The 20,682-nt window shown below is 46.0% G+C and overlaps 1 protein-coding gene across 1 annotated transcript in view; it reads left to right on the plus strand.

The window, feature by feature from the left end:
• The first annotated feature begins 4,711 nt into the window (after positions 1-4,711).
• Positions 4,712-20,682, plus strand: part of LOC135906030 (aromatic-L-amino-acid decarboxylase-like) — a 58,621-nt gene continuing 42,650 nt past the window's right edge. The window contains exons 1-4 of the mRNA XM_065437173.2: positions 4,712-4,912; positions 15,007-15,120; positions 16,453-16,575; positions 17,126-17,260. Coding sequence (XP_065293245.1) covers positions 4,712-4,912; positions 15,007-15,120; positions 16,453-16,575; positions 17,126-17,260 — 573 coding nt within the window. The remainder of the gene's footprint in view (positions 4,913-15,006; positions 15,121-16,452; positions 16,576-17,125; positions 17,261-20,682) is intronic.

Consider the following 20,682-nt stretch of genomic DNA (forward strand, 5'->3'; position numbering starts at 1 on the left):
GATATGGCCGGAGTTTCTGCGACGTTGAGGCACACGGAGCACAGAGCGTGATGTGTGTGCGTGTTTGAGCCTATAATCAGCATCGGAGATCAGTTGTGTATTCGTAAAAACTCGTTTTGCCAATGTGACCTTACTGCTGCATCCTCACTGTAGGTCTAAGCTGTGGTTTAGCATCAACGAGTAGGTAGGAAACATGACGATCCTCACAGACTGGATATCACTCTGCTACGGAATAAGTTGTGCTGCTAACTTTCACTAGCGTTCAAATTGTTATCTGTCCATACGTTGCCTGACTACCTCGTTTGCTGGACGAGGTTTCCGTCTACGAATAAAATAGTTTAGGTTAGTAATAACAGCATATTGTACAGTGTGAATCACTCTTATCGAATAGTCGAGCGACCGGCTGCGGACTGCGCGAGCGTCCGAAGCAGTGGCAGCAGCTGGGATCGGCTTGTTATACAGCGCATGAGCCGAGCATGCTGCATGACCCTGCAACACCTTATTGCGGCGTTAGCTTGTTGTTTTTTTCTTCGAAGGCAGACGACGAAAACCGATTTTCTTTTTGTTCGGTCTTGTTCAGCCTGTTGTCTACGACACGCTCTCCCGTCTTGCGGCAATTGTGTACTCATAAACAGCCGCCGGATTCTCTTTATGGAATGCCCTTTATATTACTGATTTACTGGGTAAAAAAGGCACATAGCTTATACATGTATCATACTGGTTTACCAACCGCAGTGATCGCTGTGCTGAGCAATGCCATCGGCCTTATACAGGAGGTTAACGTAGACATAGCATAGTGATTTCAAGTCTAGTAGACATGAAATGTGTGAGAAAGATGCCGACGGCTGACGCAAATGTTGTAAAACGATTAGCGCCTAGATGTTTCGAAGTTGCATTAGCTTGGCAGTACGCGAACACTTATTTTTCAATTCCCGCCCCAAGCAATCAGATGGTGAGAAAATTTTCCAGTTCACGCTGGCAATTCACAAACGCCAGTTCTCTCGGTCGAGTGGAAATCCTATACAGCCAAAATAGCTTACAACACATACACACACCGCGGATGATAACGCACAGTGGTTCTTTCAAGACCTTGTATGAACTAACATCGAGTAAATTTCACGGAGAAGGAGCTAAAACATCTCAAATCGTTCCACAGTACGCGACAGCAATGCATTCAGGCAGTGTCGCGCCGGCTTGCACAAGCCAGATAGGAGGAAAGACTTGCCGCGCGCCGTTTTCGCCTCGCCGGATGAAAATGTGGATACGAATTAAGGTTAGTAGTTTTATCGGCCGTATGAACTGCTGAAAACAATCGCTTGCTAACCAAATTAACAACTACGGTGTCACGCCACACACAAGCAAACATAAACACATCTCACTCGATGATCGCGGACACTCGTCATGACGCTAGCATGACGAAGAGCGGCAGCAGCGGCGAGCGAATTCCACTTCGTGCTGCCTCTCGCTTCAACGCGAACTAGGCGCATGAGAACAGAGCGCCCACGACACCATCAGCTATCTATGGCCGGTTATCCCTCGAGCCCACCGCAAATTGAGTCCAAGACAGAACGCTCGAGGCCGCTCCTGCGCTGCCGCGGCCGCAATAAAAGCGAAGAAGCGCGCTACACCCCACCCCCGAGCGCGATAAGTCGGCGCGCCCCTTCCCTTCCTTTCTCCCTTGCGCGCGCAAGGAGACGCTGCCTCACCAAGCCACTATCCTTCTCGTCTCATCCTCGAATGATTTTCCTCGCACCTACATAGCATACGGCGCGCGGCCACGATCTTATCGCTCTTGGACTTTAACTGAACCTCACGGTGACGGCGACGCCGACGGCGGGAGTTCGCCTGGAGCGTTCATATAATTGCCATTGCAATAAAAATTAATTCGTAGCACAGAAAGGGTTGAACAATTATTCGAATAATTGTCTGCTAATTAACTAATTATTTAGTCGCGATTATTTCTCTCTCTCTCTTTATCTTCAGCTAGCTCAGAAAATAAAAGCGTGAGAATCAAGCAGGGCTTAAAGCGCTATTAAACTGGAAATATAAAAAAAATGAAGAAGAAAAATTTCGTGGTGCAGTCAATCCATTGGAGATTACTGGCAACGGTAATCCGATAAGTAATATTAGTAAATTAGTAATATCATTTATGGTGGCGCCACCGCGAGATGTGATGCGCGAGTTGCGTCGGAGATGCCTGGCTGCTATGCTTGAGGAACCCGTTTGATGCGGGTTCGATTACGGCCAGCACTGAAAAAAATTTGGAAGAATTCTTTTTTTTTTGCGTTGAATAATGACAAATGCCAAGTGGCACATACCTAGTGATCCAAGTTGGTGTGAGAGATTAGATACGTACAGACAAACAAACGGACGAACATACACCACCAACTGGGTGAATATTCCAAAGCATGCTAATCGCAATGATAGTAGTTCACATGAAGATGGTGGCTTAAAATGAATAAATGGCTGTGGCTTAGGTAAGGTTAAGCCCAGGATGCGAAGCATACTAGCCTTTATTTTAGTTGTTGAACCACTGTTTAGCCTGGTGAACTGCTGTTGCTTGGCTATATTTGGTTCGGCTAGACGAAGAAACAACTCATGCATTACTGCTTCGCCTTCAAGAGTGGAACGCGACAGCGTTCCCGTCGACCCGCCAAGGGGTGTAAGACAATGGGCTACAGGGCAGCGACTACGCGCCCGCATTGGACGCGGTGAGCGTCGAGCAAAGCAGCGTTCGGCGCGGCAACGAAATGTGCGCCTGAGCAAGAGACGCACGCCTTAGAAACAGCTCGTTTCTAAGGCAACACCGCATTCACTAGAGGCGCTTTTGTACCGCTTTGAAGCATCGTACTCGTGGCTCAGTGGTAGCGTCTCCGTCCCACACTCCAGAGACCCTGGTTCGATTCCCACCCAGCCCGTCTTGCAAGAGTTGAGCCAAAGCCACATCTCCTCTGTCGTGACGTCACGGTGTCACGTGTTTTCATGGCGACACCGCCGCGCCTGAGGAGCTGGGTTGAGCTCTCGTAATATGCTTCGCATAAAAGTCGCCGACTAAGGAGTGCCGCTGGAGTGAACGTGTTGACAAGGTGACTTGCCCCGCGTCAGGACAGCAACTGCTACTCTGACGCTTCCCTGACGCAGACGTCGCCCCCTTGTTGAAACGTGGCTCCAGCGACAACATTCTTTCACCAAACCGGAAGTGCTACCAAACAAGGACAAGAAGGCAAATTGTTCAGAACACATCTGTTTTCTTTCAGTGCATATTTCACCAACATACCATGCGCGAATGGCCTGACAGCGACAGGAACTGTCCGATGTAAACTGTGTCGTGTTATTTTCTTTAAATGTAACGCAGTTAAACCGGCACAAATGAATATTATATAATTTAATCGATTAAAGGATGATAAACGGATGAATACATTTTATCGAACAGGATTTTGAATGAAGCGATAAGGGCAGGTCCTTTCTCGGATGTTTATATGTGTGAGTGCGTGCGCGTATGTAACTGTTTTTTTGTAGTTTTTTTTTGCGCCCTGAAACTGCTACCGAGATGAATTGCCAACTAGCCACCCAGCTACAAGTAGAATAAATAGTGATAGGTACAATGAATAAATAAATAAATAAATAAATAAATAAATAAATAAATATTAATCTTGACTGAACGACTAGGTGTAATGGTCGACGCGAAACATCTCAGCAATCTGCGGTTTGCTGATTACATTGCCCTGTTCTGCAACGCTGGAGGTGACTCACAACAAATGATGAGATGACATTAATCAACAAGATCTAAATCTAGGGTTGAAGATTACTGTCCAGAAGACAACAAAAGAAATTTAATTCTGGGGTTTTCCGTTCCAAAACCATGATATGATTATGAGTAACGCCGTAGTTAAGGAGTACGGATTAAATTTGACCACTTGGGTTGCTTTAACGTGCACCCAATGCACGGCACGCGGGCGTTCTTGCATGTCATTCCCATCGAAATGCGGCCGCCACGGCCAGCATTTCATCCCGCACCCTCGGGCTTAGCAGCCCAACGCCAAAGCCACCACGCCACCACGGCGGGTCAGAAGACCAACGTGATTTTAAATATGGCAGCCATTGCCAAGTCATGACCGGCTATTTACTGTCATCATTGAAAATAAAAGCGCACAAGCATTGCTTTCTGCCATTGCTTACCTGTGAAGCGATAACTCTGAGGATAACGAAGCAGCTTGAGAAGCAGTTAAGTACCGCGCAGTGAGAGGTGGGAGGGTGGGGGGGGGGGGGGGGTGTAATATTATGAGACAGGAAGACAGCGGCGTGGATTAAAGAGCAAACGGGTGCACGAGTATATTGTAGTTGAGACTACGCAATGCGACTCGTAGAGCGGATAACCGGTGGTCCGCTATAGAGTTACACAATGGGTGCCAAGAAGAGAAGCGCAGTCGTGGACGGCAGAGAATTCGATGGTAGGACGAATTTTGGCAACTTGCACGCGTAGGATGGTATCAGCTGACGCAAGAAAGGAGTAATGGGAGATTGCTGAGAGTGGTCTTCGTCCTCCAGTGGACATAAAATAGGCTGGTGATGACGGTGGTTAATTAGAAGCCTACTATAATTATGCGCTGTCCTACAAAGAATAAAACGGAGCGCGTCGGTTTCTGAACACTCGACAAAGACCGAGATATCCTTGAAATTTCTCTGTGCAAGGCACTGACGCGCCAGCGGCATGGACGACGAGCAGTTCCGCGAGGCTGGCCATCAGCTGCTGGAGTTTGCGCTGTCGTACTTCAACGGTCTGAGGAACCGGCCTGTGCTGCCCGACGTGGCACCCGGCTACCTGGCTGCCCTGGTGCCATCAGAGGCACCCCAGGAGCCCGAGAAGTGGGAGGACATCTTCAAGGACATCGAAAGGGTAATCCTGCCCGGGGTAAGTTGCTACTCGCCCCTCGTGGCTTCGAACTTGCAACCTCGAGCTGAGCAGCCCACTTGGCTAAAGCGGCGGGTGTCCCAGTAAACGGGCTTACATGAACTCCGTACGCTCACTACCAGAGTAGTGCGCGTTAGAGAGAGAGAGAGAGAGCTGCGCAGGATGGAGCCCTTAGTTCAGGGCCCCATTGGCTCGCGCCAATCCGCGTGCCCACCGGATCAGCCCTCGCTGCTCTTGCGGGTCTGAGCTGGTCAGCGCAGTCTCCCAGGAGGAAGGTTAAGGTGAAGGAATAGGGGAGTTGCCCGGAGGGTGTGGGCACTCCCAGGTGAAATTATATACTGCACCTGCATTCTGCGTAATGAAAAAAAATCCTACATACATATAACCTGAACACATAATGTCGGCTCATAGACGTCTCCGAAGCACACGGACCTCTTAGTGAAATAACGCCATCATATTCAACGGCTTCCTTGATTTGCTTGATTTTCTCTGATTTAGCCATTCGATATGTGCCACTTGGTATGCACCTATTCTTGGCTGATGCTCCAGAATGGGTATGTATCGCTGTGACACAAGGGGTATATGAGCTTTAAATGTGCGCATATTCACTTGTATGTGAAGCAATATGCACTTGGTCTCGTCAACCCCTGACGATAATAATTGAGAGGAGAGGAGAACTTCGGATGATAAGTACATTTGAACAACAACATAATGCTCCAATGTGACACAACAGATGTACAAATTGTGACCTTTGCGGTGCCCAAACATAACTATTGCATGAGATTATACGCTGCATAGAACGATCACCGTTTGTTGTATAGCATTTATTTAACCGCTGCACTAAAGCTTCGTTTCAATGAACTTGAACATCTGCGTTGAATCTGGATAATTCTCTTAACGAGCGAAACAAAAAGCAGCAATAACGGGCCATGTCCGTGACGTGAACATGATAAAGCGTGGTAAGATTTCTGTGCTAAAGCGAAGTAAGGAATCAATTTCCTCAGCCCGTGTCCACAAAAAGAAAACGATGAAGAGGTGACATACACACACGAACGCATACAAGCTTGTTTGACATGAATCAAATTATGTTGTTTTACGAGGCAAAACCATAATATGAAGCACGACGTAATGGGGGACTCTGGATTAACGTTGACCACCTGGTGTTCTTTAACGTGCGCCCAATGTACGGTAGACGGGCATTATTGCATTCAGCCCCTATCGAAATTCGGCCGGCGCGACTGGGATTTGATCCCGCGTCCTCGGGCTTAGCAGCGAATCGCCGGAACCACTACGCCGCCACGGCGGGTGAAGCTTATTTCATCTCTGCTGTGTGGTATGCGCCTTTCGTTTACTAATGCGAAATGATTATATGTCCCATATGAGGCAACAAAGTCGACGTTGTTGTCCGCGACAAGCGGTACCTAAAGTACGTCATCAGCGTCTTGTATGACGTCAGTAGTAATACGGAGTAAGTTACAAAAAGATTACTTACGGTGAATTGAAGTGGATTAACGTGGATTAAAGAGGATTAATGTGAATGAAAGTGGTTTAAGGTTGGTACAAGCTAGAGCAAGGTGGATTAAAGTGAATTAAGGTGGATTAAGGTTGATACAAATTAGAGCAAGGTGCAAGTTGCATAAGCTTTTCTACTCCAGCTGCATCGGCTGAGGGCGGCCGTGCGCGTCCTATCTTAGAGGCAACCTGCCGTGAAGATGGAGGCTTAAAATGATTAAAGTCGCCGAATAAGGAATACCGCTGGAGTGCACATTTTGACAAGGTGACTTGCCGCGCGTCAGGACAGTAACTGCTATTCTGATGCTTCCCTGACGCAGACGTCGCCCCCTTGTCGAAACGTTGCTTCAGCCGGGCTCAGTCCTGGTTAACCTCCCTACCTTTCATTTATCATTTGCTCTCTCTCTCAGCGACAACATTCTTTCACCAAACCTGAAGTGCTACCAAACAAGGACAAGAAGGCAAATTGTTCAGAACACATCTGTTTTCTTTCAGTGCATATTTCACCAACATACCATGCGCGAATGGCCTGACAGCGACAGGAACTGTCCGATGTAAACTGTGTCGTGTTATTTTCTTTAAATGTAACGCAGTTAAACCGGCACAAATGAATATTATATAATTTAATCGATTAAAGGATGATTGTTAAACGGATGAATACATTTTATTGAATAGAATTTTGAATGAAGCAGGGCAACACTTCAATCAATAGAGAAAGCAAGTCGGCTTTATAACGTAATACTCAACAATGGATCACATATCAGCGTCATTTATCAGGTAATTGAGGAGACTATGGAATATAATTAACTTCTCCATATAGTCCTTATAGAGTACGATAAGGTGCCCGATTCAGTAGAGATAGTAGCAGTCATGGAAGTATAGCGTAGTCAAGAAGTAGCGTATGCAACCGTGAATATCCTAAGAAATTTGTTCAGACATTTAGCAGGTACCATATATATATATATGACGCAGAGCAGGAATAGCTGGTTGCCCGTGACCCGGTCAGTCTCAGTTTAGTCGACCTGAGATAGCTGATGGAGTCGTGTGCGCTGTGTTCTCGCCTGCCTAGTTCGCGTTGAAGCGAGAGGCAGCACGAAGGGGAATTATCTCGACGCTGCTGCCGCTCTTCATCACGCTAGCGTTCTGACAACGAGTGTCCGCGGTTATCGAGTGAGATGCGTTTATGTTTGCCTGTGCGCGCGTGACAACGTGCTTGCTAATTTAGTTAGTAAGAGAACTTCTACAGCTAAAGCGATAAAACGACTAACCTTACTTCGGATAGCTGTCTAAGAGTTTGCTATCGCAATCAATATTTCGCCTTTCGGGTGAAACTGACATTTTTTGTATACGGCTCCCTTTTGTGATTTTTGTCAGTTCTGTACGTGTTTTCTTTAACTATATATGTCAGTAATCACGTTTTACATACATAAGCGGACGAAGAGATAGAAATCCGCAAATGAAGCCTGCACAGCAGGCTTCTTTCAATGAAAAAAGTGCTTCTTATTAGTGGCGATCGCTGCGCGGCAAATGCTCCAGTATATCGATCTGCTTGTGGTAGCGTGATGCGTTGTGAATGGACAGTCATAGGAGAGTAAATGAGATAATGTTTCTTACAGGTAAGCAAAAGTTAGAATTACATAAGAGGCGGTTGAACAATGTACTTCTTCGTTTCCTCGTCTCCCCTCAAAGTCAGACAAAAAAAGAAAAGAAAAAGAAAATTGTGATTTCCAATTGTGCCAATCGCTTTTTGAACGCAAATGACCAATTAGACCCATTAGGACAAACTGGATCCAACTGGACCCAATTGGTCTTTCAGGTAGACTCATGCGGGCCCAATATGAAAAAAAAAAGAACTGGTGGGTTGGTTATTCTTGATACAGCTCGGTTATACTTGAAAGCCCATTCGAGAAGCTCACTCATGCATCGACCCAGTATGGCGATTCTCTTCAATGAGACACTCACCGTTCACCATTTAACTATGAGATTTCTCTACCAGACAGTATATACATATATATATATATATATATATATATATATATATATATATATATATATATATATATATATACATGTGTGTGTATGTGTGTGTGTGTGTGTGTGTGTGTGTGTGTGTGTGTGTGTAAGCAAAATTTGGTTTGTGAAGTGCTACCAGTGGTTCAAGAGAAATTGGAAAAGTTTCAAAGCAGATTTTGAACTTCCCAAAAAATTAAATGCGTCTCTCCATTTGTCACACAAAAATACAGATATTTTATTTGAAGACTCAAATATATAATGGTGCTATTATACAGGTTGTCCCACATAACTTAACTGAGCCAAAGTTTTAAAAATGAAAGGCACTACGGACGCGAGTTGAACCGAATGCATAATGTTGGCACTGGCCTAGAGTTACTCATGCTATTTTTTTATTTTTCCATTAACTAACGGATTAGTTATGTTTAATTAATCAACATTTTATGTATTGCCTGCAGACCCCAAGTGTGATACGCAAAGTGGTAGAGCACCTTGAGAAACCTCTCAATAAAGTGTTTTCAACGCGATATATCTTACGTGGTCCTTTTTTCCGCGTTCCAAAGAAAGCACGCGAAATATGAAAAAAAAAATACCAGGTGACGGGGCGTTTGAGCACTGTTATTGTGCTATTCTCAAGCGTGCGATGGATGAATAAGGTCGGCTGAGGCAGCGAGACTGGCCCGCGACAGGTCGTTATGTCTGGTGTAGGTATCTGGGCATGCGGCTTTTATCGCATGAAGGCGCAAATGCCTGCTGCTGGCCGAGTGGTGCCGAAGCGATAAAGCGTCAAAGAGAACAAGAACATAGCATTATGTTATTATGCTTGAAATGGGCAAGAGCTGGCAGCCTGCCGACGTAGTGTAATGGGGTTGGGTGGGGAGGCGGCGTTAGGGGGGCCGGAATGATTTTCCAGTGACCTTCAATCCAAAAAGCACCCTTTGATTACAATGCGTGTTCGAAGAGGTCACCATCTGCTGCAATGCACATTTGGCATCTCATAGGCACATTTTCCGAGGCGTTCTTGACCATGGTACCAGGGATGGAGTTGCAGACTTGTGTTATCTTATATTTTAGGTTCTCTGATGTTGTGGTTGGTGTCCGGTATACGTGATCCTTGACTTTGCCCCAGAGAAAGAAACCGAGGGGAGTTAAATCTGCCGACCGTGCTGGCCAAGCAATGGGCCCATGCCGTCCAATCCACTGCTGCGGGAATACTTAATGAAGCCATTTTCAAGCTTTGGTGCTGCCGTGCGCGGGAGCACCATCATGCTGATACCGAATATCCGTGATCCTAGCCAATTTAACATGGCAAAGAAAATCCTCAAATGCCTCATCAAGGATGCCGTTGACGTATCTTTCACCTGTACGCGTGTTATCAAAAAACCCGGGGCCAATGATAGTGCCACCGTAAATTCCACACCACACATTAACCGACCACTCATATTGGTGGCATGTCTTCAAAACCCAGTGAGGGTTTTCGTCGCTCCAATAGTGAGCGTTGTGGATGTTCACTTGGGCATTACGCGAGAAGGTAGCTTCATCGGACCACAGTATTTTGTTGACAAAGCCTTGGTCCTCTTTCGTCTTGATTATAATCCAGTTTGCAATGTCCTTTCGATTTTGGAAATCGCGGGGCTCCAACATCTGGTGCAGTTGCACGTGGTACGGATGCAAGTTGCCTTTTCTTGAGTGCTCTCTACACTGAAGACTTTGACCCTCCAGCTTCAGCCCCCACACTACGAACACTTGCTTGTGGGTCTGAAGAAAACTTTGACAGAAAATCTGTCTCCACGTCCTCTCCCAGGATTGAAGATTTATGTCGTTTCTTCGTAAAAGTCCCAGTCAGTCTCAGCGTTTCATATGCACGCACAATCGTCATTGAGCTCGGACGCGCACCTGGATGCCAGCGTTGAAAGAGCTCAACTGCGCGCTTTCTATGTCCACTTGACGCACCTAGAGCCAAAACCATATCCGTCTTTCCTCATTGGAGTAAGCTATATCTGCTGCTCAACGTTGGTCACAGCCAAATAGCGTTGCTGTGGAGAACACGCAGGGATACGGGCGCCTTAGGAGCACTGGATATATTGCAGTGCGCTGGGATTGGTTCAGACGAGGTACATAAGGTGTGATCTGCATCGGGTAAACTGGAACAGCCGGCGGGCGCACTCTCTCAGGGACTGACGCGCCGGTCACGGTGCACAAGTGTGAAGCGAGACGCGGCCCCCCGATACTGCGACCACGAAGTGATGCGCACGTGCGGGGTGCGAGATCAAAAAAGAACGTCTGGTGGACAGTAAGTGTGAGAAGGAGAGCAGACGGACCAGTGCGAAAAGAGTCACCGTCTGAAGAAGACATGCGTAATCTTGCTATAATATAGCCAAGGTTTCATTTACCATTACTTAGTTTTGTCCCTGTGTGATTTATCCGCTGTTATTCGAACCCTAAGGTTTAAAGTTGTAGCATCATCCTTCAATGCGAAAACTACTACAAGGTCATTTGTATACAAATGCAAAATTGTAGCAGCCGTCATCGCCTTCCATCGTTCCCACGCGCTTCGCCATTTCCTTCTTTCAAGCAGAATCAAAATGCTGCTTTCGTCTTTTCTTTTTCGCGGCCTTAGACGCTTTATCGTTTCGGCAACGCTCGGCCAGCAGCATGCATTTGCACCGCCATGCGATAAGAGCCGCAAGCCCAGTTACCTACACCAGGCATAAGGCCCTGTCGCGGGCCAGTCTCGCTGCAGCCGACCTTGTGCATCCATCGCATGCATCCATCGCACAATAACAGTGCGCAAGCAACCCGTCACGTGGTATTTCTTCATATTTCGCGAGCTTTCTTTGGAACGCGCAAAAAAGGACCACGTGAGATATATCGTGTTGTAAACAATTTATTGGGAGGTTTCTCATGGTGCTCTACAACATTGCGTATCACACTTGGAGTCTGCTGTCAATACTTAAAACGTTGATTAATTAAACATAAGTAATCCGTTAGTTAAGTGGAAAATAAAAAGATAGCCTGAGTAACTCTAGGCCAGTGCCAACATTATGCATTCGGTTCAACTTACGTCCAGAGTGCCTTTCATTTTTAAAACTTTGGCTCAGTTAAGATATGTGGGACAACCTGTATATTACCAACTGTTTTGCTGCTTCATGGTATTGCTCATCGATTACTTTCGATTAGGTTCAATTGGAACCTAATGGCATACCAAGCTCCATTAATGTTCATTTGCAATCAATTGAACCTTTAATAATGTCCAGTTGTTGCCAACTAGACTTTCAATGATGTCAATTTGGAACCAATTGGGTCCCATTGAAAAGCCACACTGAGCTCAATTATTCTTTTTCTTGTCTCTTTTTTTTTTTACTGGGCTGCATGCTTCACTGTCACGTGTTGTTTACTCAATCAAATACACCACTGCGAAGTGCGCGGCGCCGCAACTGTCTCTATTCACCGGCGCGCAGACCTGCACCACGGTTCTTGAGTTCACTGCGTGGTGTAGGTGTCATGACACCACAGGTGGGCAACCCTTAGATGGAGCAGCACCTTGTCAGCCGAGGTGATGTTTCCGACGTAGTGGAAATAGTTTCCGAAATCACATTTTTTTAGTGCGATCGATACTCTGTGTTTCAACATATTTAGACAATAGACTGCCAATACAATACATTCATTAAGACCTTAGGAGGGCAATATATGGTTTCGGCGCGTCGTGTAATGCGTCGAGCCAGACGACCGATGGCCTGTTCTGAGTGACGGAATGGGCGCCGAGGGAATGAAAGCGCAGTCGAGGACGAGGATTTGCTGGTGCGATGAGATTAGGAAATTTGCGGGCATGGGATGGAGACCAATGGAAGAGGCCTTCATTTCTCAGTAAACGTAAGTTGACGATGACGGTGACGACGACGACGACGACGACGACGACGACGACAGAAAAGATTAGTGCAGTCGCTCGAGGGTTTGGCCATGCACTAGGGTGATACCATTTTCGAGTCCCTGTGGGAGCCTTGTACAGGAAAACTAGAAATGAAAAAAAATGGTGCGCCGCCACCAAAAGCGCAGCTGACGAAGAGCGCCTCAATTATATATGCGCAAGATGGGCTCACAACAAATATTTTCGGAGCATTTTTCAATAGAACGCGCTGTACCACCGTGGTCATCCTCTGGTGTTAAGTGTGCCTGATTTTGGGGCCTCGGCCACGCTTTAGGCACGGCACGAGTAGCACTACGAAAGAGTACAGAGGGCGGTTAGCACGCACAATTTAGCTGACGAGAAACATTGTACAGGCCCCGCAGCTAATACTGCATCACCGGCGGAAAGTTTATCAGTGCTTAAAACTCATCTCTGCGAAATTCATGCCATCAGTCTATGAAAGTTTGTGGCTGAGCTCCACTACAATGTTTGAAGCACTGTACAATAAAAGCGCTGGTTGTAACCTATAGCTCGCGCCGCAGTGAAAATGCTGCGGCAAGCGCTAGACCACTCGGGATTGCGTGTGAGCTGCGTAAGCGGCTCTTGAAGCCGCGTTTTCTCATGGTCGAAAAGGCTATTACGTCGTTCACTTTCTTTTCTTTTTTCTGTCGATTGCTCACGGCGTGCATCCGTGGAAATGTTTTAAAAAAGTACAAAAAGGAAACAGGTTCGGAATTTTCAATGCACTGGGCAAACGCTCTAGCGCATGAACCTTACCAACACCGGTGTCGTAAACCACTAAAATAGGCAGGAATTGAATAAAGCGAGGATTGACACGAGGTTACGCGGCTTTCCGACTTACGCTTAGGCGCTGGAGCTACGCTTGTCAAAGTACTGACGTTAACGTGATTAACTGGGTGGCTAAACTGGCATCACACAAGGAGAAATGGACTGGACCATCGCAAACTACCATCTCAAATAAAATGTCTGCTTAGCGCCAGAATACATAATTAAGTGCACTTTGCAGTTAGCCTGTAAAATACATTGACGTCCAACCGAGCTATCCAGGAAGAATACCTCTGAGCTATACCTCGATATAGATTTGTCGCTCACGCAGGCAATCGTCCTTTTTTTGTGTGTGATGTGTTCCGACAAGTTATAGTGCATACTTGCTTTTACTTTTGAAAACAATGTCTTCCTAGGCGAGTTACCCCCTACTTAACCGTATTGCATATGTGTGTTTCTAGCCTCTATCGTGTGCCGAGACTGGAGATATGCAGTCGCAAAATGCGGGCCCATCCCGAAGGTAGTGCAGTCTAAAAATATGGTCCATTCCCGTGGGTATGCGCAGTCTAAAAATGTGCGCTGATGCCGAAGAAAGTGCAGTAAAAATAAGTTAAGCAGTCCGACGCTCCTCTTACTCCCCTCGCACGAGGGGTGACACAAGTGCAATAACTTAGCCCCATTCTCACCCCCAACTCACTCAGGAAGACATTGTTTTTTATCGACGTCAACTAGAGGTTGAATCGCCTTCCAGTTTTTTTCTTTCCCTGAATATTAACCTCTGAAAAAACAACTTAAATTTGAAGTTAGAACATGCGGTCTGCAAACAAGAGAGGTCATTATTTCTGTTATTTTCAGCTGATGCTCCCGCTAGTCAGCGGTGCAGTCTTTTTTTTTTTTTAATACTAATACTTTTATTTTCTGGGGCTTGACATGCCAAAACCACAGTCTGATTACAAGGCACGCCTTAGTGGTGGACTCAAGACTAATTTTAACCACCTGGGTTTCTTTATTAACGTACACCCAAAGCACGGTACACGAGGGCCCCCCTTTTTTTCTTGCATTCCGCCTTCATCGAAATGCGGCCAGCGTGGCCGGGATCGAATCCTTGATCTCATGCTCAGCAGCGGAATGCCATAGTTAGAGAGCTACCGCGGAGGGTGGCTGTGCACTGTGTGGCTATTCGTAGTCAATAAGGTTAACGGAAAAAGCACAAACTAATCCACCAAGGTATCCTAGGTAAGTCCTGACGTCAAGACATTGAAGTCGACATATCCGAAAATTCGCCGAGGAACATCGTTCATCAGCCGAAGACTAACGGTACCGGAAACACTGGTCACTACCACGTTTATTTTCACCTTTGTTCATTAACCACCTGACATTATTAACGTGCACCGTGCAATACATGGTACCACAGGGGTTTTTGCATTTCGCCGCCATGGATGTGCGGCCGCCGCGATCAGGATTTGATCCCGTGACCTCGTGCTTAGCAGCGCAACGCCAAAGCCACTAAGAACCATGGCGGGTTAAAGAATTCCTGAGGAAGATTTGCAAAGCGAGCTTTGGCAACCAACCCGCTGTTTCTCACATTAATTTATATCACATGAAGCTTAGAACGACAGAAAGCTGAGCTAGTTGGTAAGGATTCATTATGCAAAATAGAAGTGAGGGCCTGCCACGTCCCTTTCTCTGACACTATAGCACGATAGTCGGCGTTCGTGTAGTCCACTTCTCTACTCTTGTGTCCTGTCTGCACGCCTCACTTCTATTTTGCATAATTATATCACATTGTGCTATTCTGCTAGATAAAGATTAATGAGTGTTGGTGCGATCAGTACCATATATTTATATCGTTTTTTTCTTTCTTTTCTTTCTCTTGCAGATGACCCACTGGCACTCACCACATTTCCATGCCTACTTCCCCACAGGCCAAAGCCCGCCTTCGCTTCTTGCGGACATGCTCAGCTCCACGTTCGCTATAGTCGGATTTACATGGGTACTTTTCACTTTTCAAACATTTTGCATGGCATGGAAGGTATTCAGATATACGTCTCTAGAATTCGAAGCACATTCCGCGCGTATCTTTCCTCAAAGCTTTCCCTCATCACTGCAGGCAAAACTATGTCGAATACCACGGTGCTCTATGGTAGGTTTCAGAGATGAACTTGTCGAAAGCAGGCGCGCGCTAAAATGATTTATCAAAATGCTAATTAATAAATTTTAGTTACAGTTTATTGGTGAGTTGCGCATAAACCCTCGCACTCGCTGCCTCGAATATAGCGCGCTGTCGAAATAGTATGACCTCTTTGTCTCAACGTGTCTCCACTGTTCCGGTATTTTAAAAAATAAAGCACTCTACGCTGAAGCACCTGGTATAATGTTACCAGTTTCAGGAATCTGCGGTCAGCTGTCGGCAATCAAGGAACCGACAACACACGTCAGTATATATAATCAGACAAGTTGTCGTGAATACAACTGCGCGACACGGTGTTTGCCAAGTTCAGTGACCCGTTTATTCTCAGTATGTTTGCCGTACGGTGGCTACGTTTTGATATATGCCTGCCTGTAGTCTTGTCTTTAATATACGAGTGGGTGAGCCCGAAACGCAATTTCAGGGCGTATACCTTGGCACATTCTCAGTAGAAGTCAATGCGAAGTTGTAGCCGCACCGTCCGTATGAGCCGTAAGCACAAGCCATAAGTATTACGTGTTGGGCGTTCTGAACCGTTTGCTAGCAAGCGGCACACGCAATAATGCATTCTGACTGCGGCGAATGAGACCTGGCGAGGCTCGCCCCACGCGACGATCTTGGAGGCCATGTTCTGGCAACCGTACTGGATCTCACTTAGACAGTATGAATTCAGACCTCTAGATCCCGCACGTCATGTACATTTAATTCGTATGCTACTCAATTTAAATAAAAATCCGATTTTTGTTTAACCTTATGCAGAAGCGATTTCTTAACTATCGCAAAAGTAATGTTCAAATAGTAATTTTACGTCTTCGTGAAGTAAGCCGCATCGGTTCAGAAACAGTCGTATTTGGAGCGTACTCTTGGGAGCGATTTCGTGAGTATGCAAGAGACTGACACAGTGCGGGGAGGCCCCCAAAGAGATGGGCTATTGGCTAAAGAGCCGAGTTTCTTCGCTACAAACTTCGAAAAACCTAAAATTCCGATGTTCACTGAGAGGTTTATGAACGCACCGAGTTCCAGATTGGCATACGTAGACTGCGAAAAAATCCATCATTTTTGTCGGTGCCGTTATCAGGAGAATTTTTTTCACCTTTTTAATACGTAGTGTCTCACATTTTCCGGGAAACGTTCCAGATTGCGAGCCCAGCAAACACCGAACTGGAAATGGTGGTCATGGATTGGCTGGGAAAGGCTATCGATCTTCCGAGTGACTTCCTCTTCTCCACGCCTGGTATCAACGGTGGCGGCGTCATACAAGTATAGCACAATTTCCCTTTCACTCACGCGCTCCATGAAATTGCATCCAATAAAGGGGGCACTTAAAGTGAGAAGACATACAACCACGCTTTTATGGCGTCGCGACTCACAAGTAGATATTTCAAGCATTGGATTGGGCTTTATTATAGGCAACTGATTGCTTTCTTGAGGTACCGTTCCGAATGTTTTAGATGACAAACTACGGTCATTTTGCATGACAAACCTCGCGGCGTTTCAGAAGCGAGTATTCTAGAATGACAAGAAGGTCGATCCCCCCAAAGAGCTTCGGTGAGTGCGCACATTCCATCATTGTTGGTACGCTCACGTAATTTTTATTCTATTGGATATAGGGCCTCACAAACTAAGAAGTAATCGAGTCGCCTCAGTTTCCGCGTCGCCTGCACACCAGACGTGCCCTTTTGCGCCTCCTTGGGAATAATATTGACTGAAACATCTCTCTCAAATGGGTAGTTTTCGCTACTCCAAAGTTCTTCACTTCGATTCTTCACACAGTCCAACGCGATGCTGTCTCTTCCTCTCGCTTCCCCAGAGCACAGCCAGCGAGTGCACCCTGACGGCGGTCCTCGCCGCAAAGACCAAGGTCACCACTCTCCTGCTGCATCAGAATCCGTCGCTGAAGCCATCCCAAGTGTGGGACAAACTCGTCGTTTACGCCTCCTGTCAGGTATCGTTACAACTTCATACAGCTATAATGTGATCAAGACCATGCCCCTTCGAAGGTGGTGCGCTTCGAGCGGCAATCGCATTCGGCGCTTGGAAGAAAAGCTTCGTTTTTTTTTCGTTTTTTTTTTGTGTGTGTGTGTAAAAGAGCAACCTATGTTAATCGCGCCGTGCTATGTGACTTTTAAGAAACTGTTCTCCACACTTGCACACGTTCCTGGTTTTTCCGGTTTACTGTGATGCAGTAGGACTCTATACCACCTCCTGATAAACGGATAGTGCAGGATACGCGTCGATGGAACATAAATAAACCGTTATTTGTTTTGAGCCGTGATATACGCACAACATTCAACAGCGTTCGCAAAATAAAAACGTTACAAATCGCCAATAGGCACCTTGCGCCGACCAGAGGGCGCTAAAACGCGTTCATTTATTGTAAACATGCAGGGTGGTCGCAAGCAGGAAAAATGGCTCGAAATTAGAACACAGCTGAATGAAGAAGCTATTAGCGTGTACGCCTTGACTAAAACGCATTTACGAGATTTGAATCAGCCGCCTGTTATTCGAAATTTTGTATGGGATAAGTGCTACAGAATGATTGGGTCAAGGAAATGCGGAGGTGTAGGCATGCTAATTAGGCGAGGTATGAAGTGGCAAGGGATAAAATAGACTTCTAGGGAGCATTTATGGATTAGTGGCACATGGGAACGAAAAATGACGTGGCTGGGAGTAGCTTACCTATGAACAGGTAGTGATAGCAGAGATAAAAATAAACAGTTGTTTGATTGCACTAGAAGCGATATTAACGAGTTCAAGAAATCGAGCCAGGTGGTATTAGTTGGAGATATCAATGCGCACATGAAGGATTTAGACGGACATAGTGATTACAACGGTTCTCTAGCGGTGGATCTGTGACAGCACTGTATAGTAGTTAACAGGGAGAGTAAGTGTCATGAACAGGTAACGTGGCAGTGCAGAACCATGCAGTCATGTATCGACTACGCTTTAGGCTCAGAAACGGTCTACGAACGGCTAGACCAAATTACGATAGATGAACATGGAAAATATAACTTGGGTAGTGATCGTAAACATTTAACCTTAACATTTGAGAGAAATACGAAAGCGAAACACGAACCACTAGCATCGGAATTCCTAAAAAATAATTAAAAGCAAACAACAGAGATCGCAAGAAAGATAGAGAAGAAAATGGAGGAGCTTCCTACAACAGTATGAGAATGTAAGCAACTGGTAAACGTTATGCAGCGGGAGATAAGACACGGCAAAAAAAAAAACTGTTGGAAGAAATCCCGCAAGTGGTGGAACAAGAAAATAAAGCAAGCTACAGATGAGCGTAAGCAGGCGTCTAAGAAGCATCGAGAAGCCCCCCCCCAAAAAAAAAAAAAAAATTGCAATTTCGCCCGGAAGGCGAGGCATAGATTGCGATAGCAAATTAGTAGACAGCTATACGAAGTAAAGATGATATCTATTTTGGCCGTTTAAACGCGTAAGCATTACCTTACGAACTAAATTAACAAGCATGGTGTCACGCGCGCAGACAAACATCTCATTCGATGAGCGTGGAAACTCGCTGTAGAAACGCTGGCTTGAGGAAGAGCGGCGGCGGCAGCGAGCGAATTGACCTTTGTGCTGCCTCCCGTTTCAACACATAGTAAGCGGCGAGAACACAGCGAACACGAAGCTATGAGCCCACGGCGAACCTAGACTGTAATCATCACAGATCGCTTTCAAGATAGGTCCCGCGCAGCTGTGCGCGGCCGCGCCATACGCAGCTGTTGCCTCCCCTCCCCCGCTGCCTTGCGCGCTTCCTCCCCGCCTTCTTCCCTTGCGCGCGCGAGATTCAGCCGCCATAGTGGGCTCACCTTCGCAAGCTTTCACTCGCACATACATCATACGGCGCATAGCAACGACGTTATCACCCTTGAACTTTATACGGAACATCACGGCGATGCCGACGACAACGGCATAAATGCGCCTGGAATGCCCATATAATTGCTTTCGCAATAGTAGCTGGCATTACACGAAGAAGAGGTGCTCCTTAGATGGAACAAATACTGAGAAAGTGGTGGCGTGTGAGCTCGTGCAAGAGATAATTAAATTGACAAGTGAACCCCCCCCCCCCGAATGGGTGCATAACATTCTCAAAAGAGACAAAGGCGCACCAAAAGGATTCTAAACCATGTAAGAGCACGCGAAGCTCCAACTAAAAATTCGCAAACGGCTATAAGGGATAAAGACGATAACATATTGGAAGGAGACGATGCGCTGCAGTATATCGGAGAAGTTATTAGGCATAACTTCGGCTTGAAAGAAAGCTTAGTTCAGACTCAAACAGATCCAGCAACAACAAAGAAGCCTGAGAAGAGAAAATTTAGCATAAAAAGCTTTTACTGGAATAAACCAGAAGAAAATGTCCCTACTAACACGGTCGCAGGACATGATGAAATCCCAATAGAGCTAATCGAAAACTTGGGTCCATACAGCAAGGCACTGCTGACTAGTGCCACAGTGCAAGTGATTAAAACGAAGAAAATGGCGTTTGGATGGCGTGAAAGCAAGGTGAACTTTATCTATAAAGGCGAAAGTGAAAAGGATAAGACAAGCTCGTACAGGCCAGTTACAGCAACGTTGGTGACTTATAGAATGGCAATGCAAGCCCTAAAATTAGAACTGTCGAAGTGGGTGGAGAATAAATATATACTGAGGGAAGTACTGAATAGGTTCAGAGCAGGCAGAGGCTTTGATAATAATCCCTGTATTCATAAATGCATCTTAACTTGAAGCCCACGCTTGACTTCATTTGAATGACGCCAGTTGTGAACGCACTAAAGGAAACACAATAAGCGTCTTGGACGCGTTCGCACCAGGTGTCGTTCACATCAAGTCAAGCACGGCCTTCAAGTCAAGGTGCATTTCTGAATACTAACTGTACTAACTGTACAGTTAACTAGTTAGTACAGAATACTAACTGTACTAACTCAGTGCATAGAGATTTAAGTAGCTTCTCTCTTTCTCAGTAACTCTAAATAGGCCTTTATGGATAGAATTTCTAGATATTAAGGGAGCCTACCACAACGTAGACAGATAATTGTTATGGGATATTCTCAAGCGCGAAGACATATATATGACGATTTCGTGGAGCAGCTGTGGGAAGTAAACGCTCAGTTGTACGAACGTCGGTTTAATGAATATTTCAGAATAACGAACCTTTAGAATATCCTCGGTGGTTTTCCTATGTATTCCGTGCAAAAATCTTTAGGTAAACGAATTTATTAATAGCGAATCTTTCAGTTGAACGAACTTGGATCACTAAACCCGGGCTCATTCTTGAAATCAGTTAAAGGAAGTTGTGCGCTCTGCAGCGCTGGTGTAGCCGATGCTCGCCGCCCCCTCCAGCGGCGTAACAGT

This window comes from Dermacentor albipictus, chromosome 1, assembly GCF_038994185.2.
Source record: "Dermacentor albipictus isolate Rhodes 1998 colony chromosome 1, USDA_Dalb.pri_finalv2, whole genome shotgun sequence".
NCBI lineage: Eukaryota > Metazoa > Arthropoda > Arachnida > Ixodida > Ixodidae > Dermacentor > Dermacentor albipictus.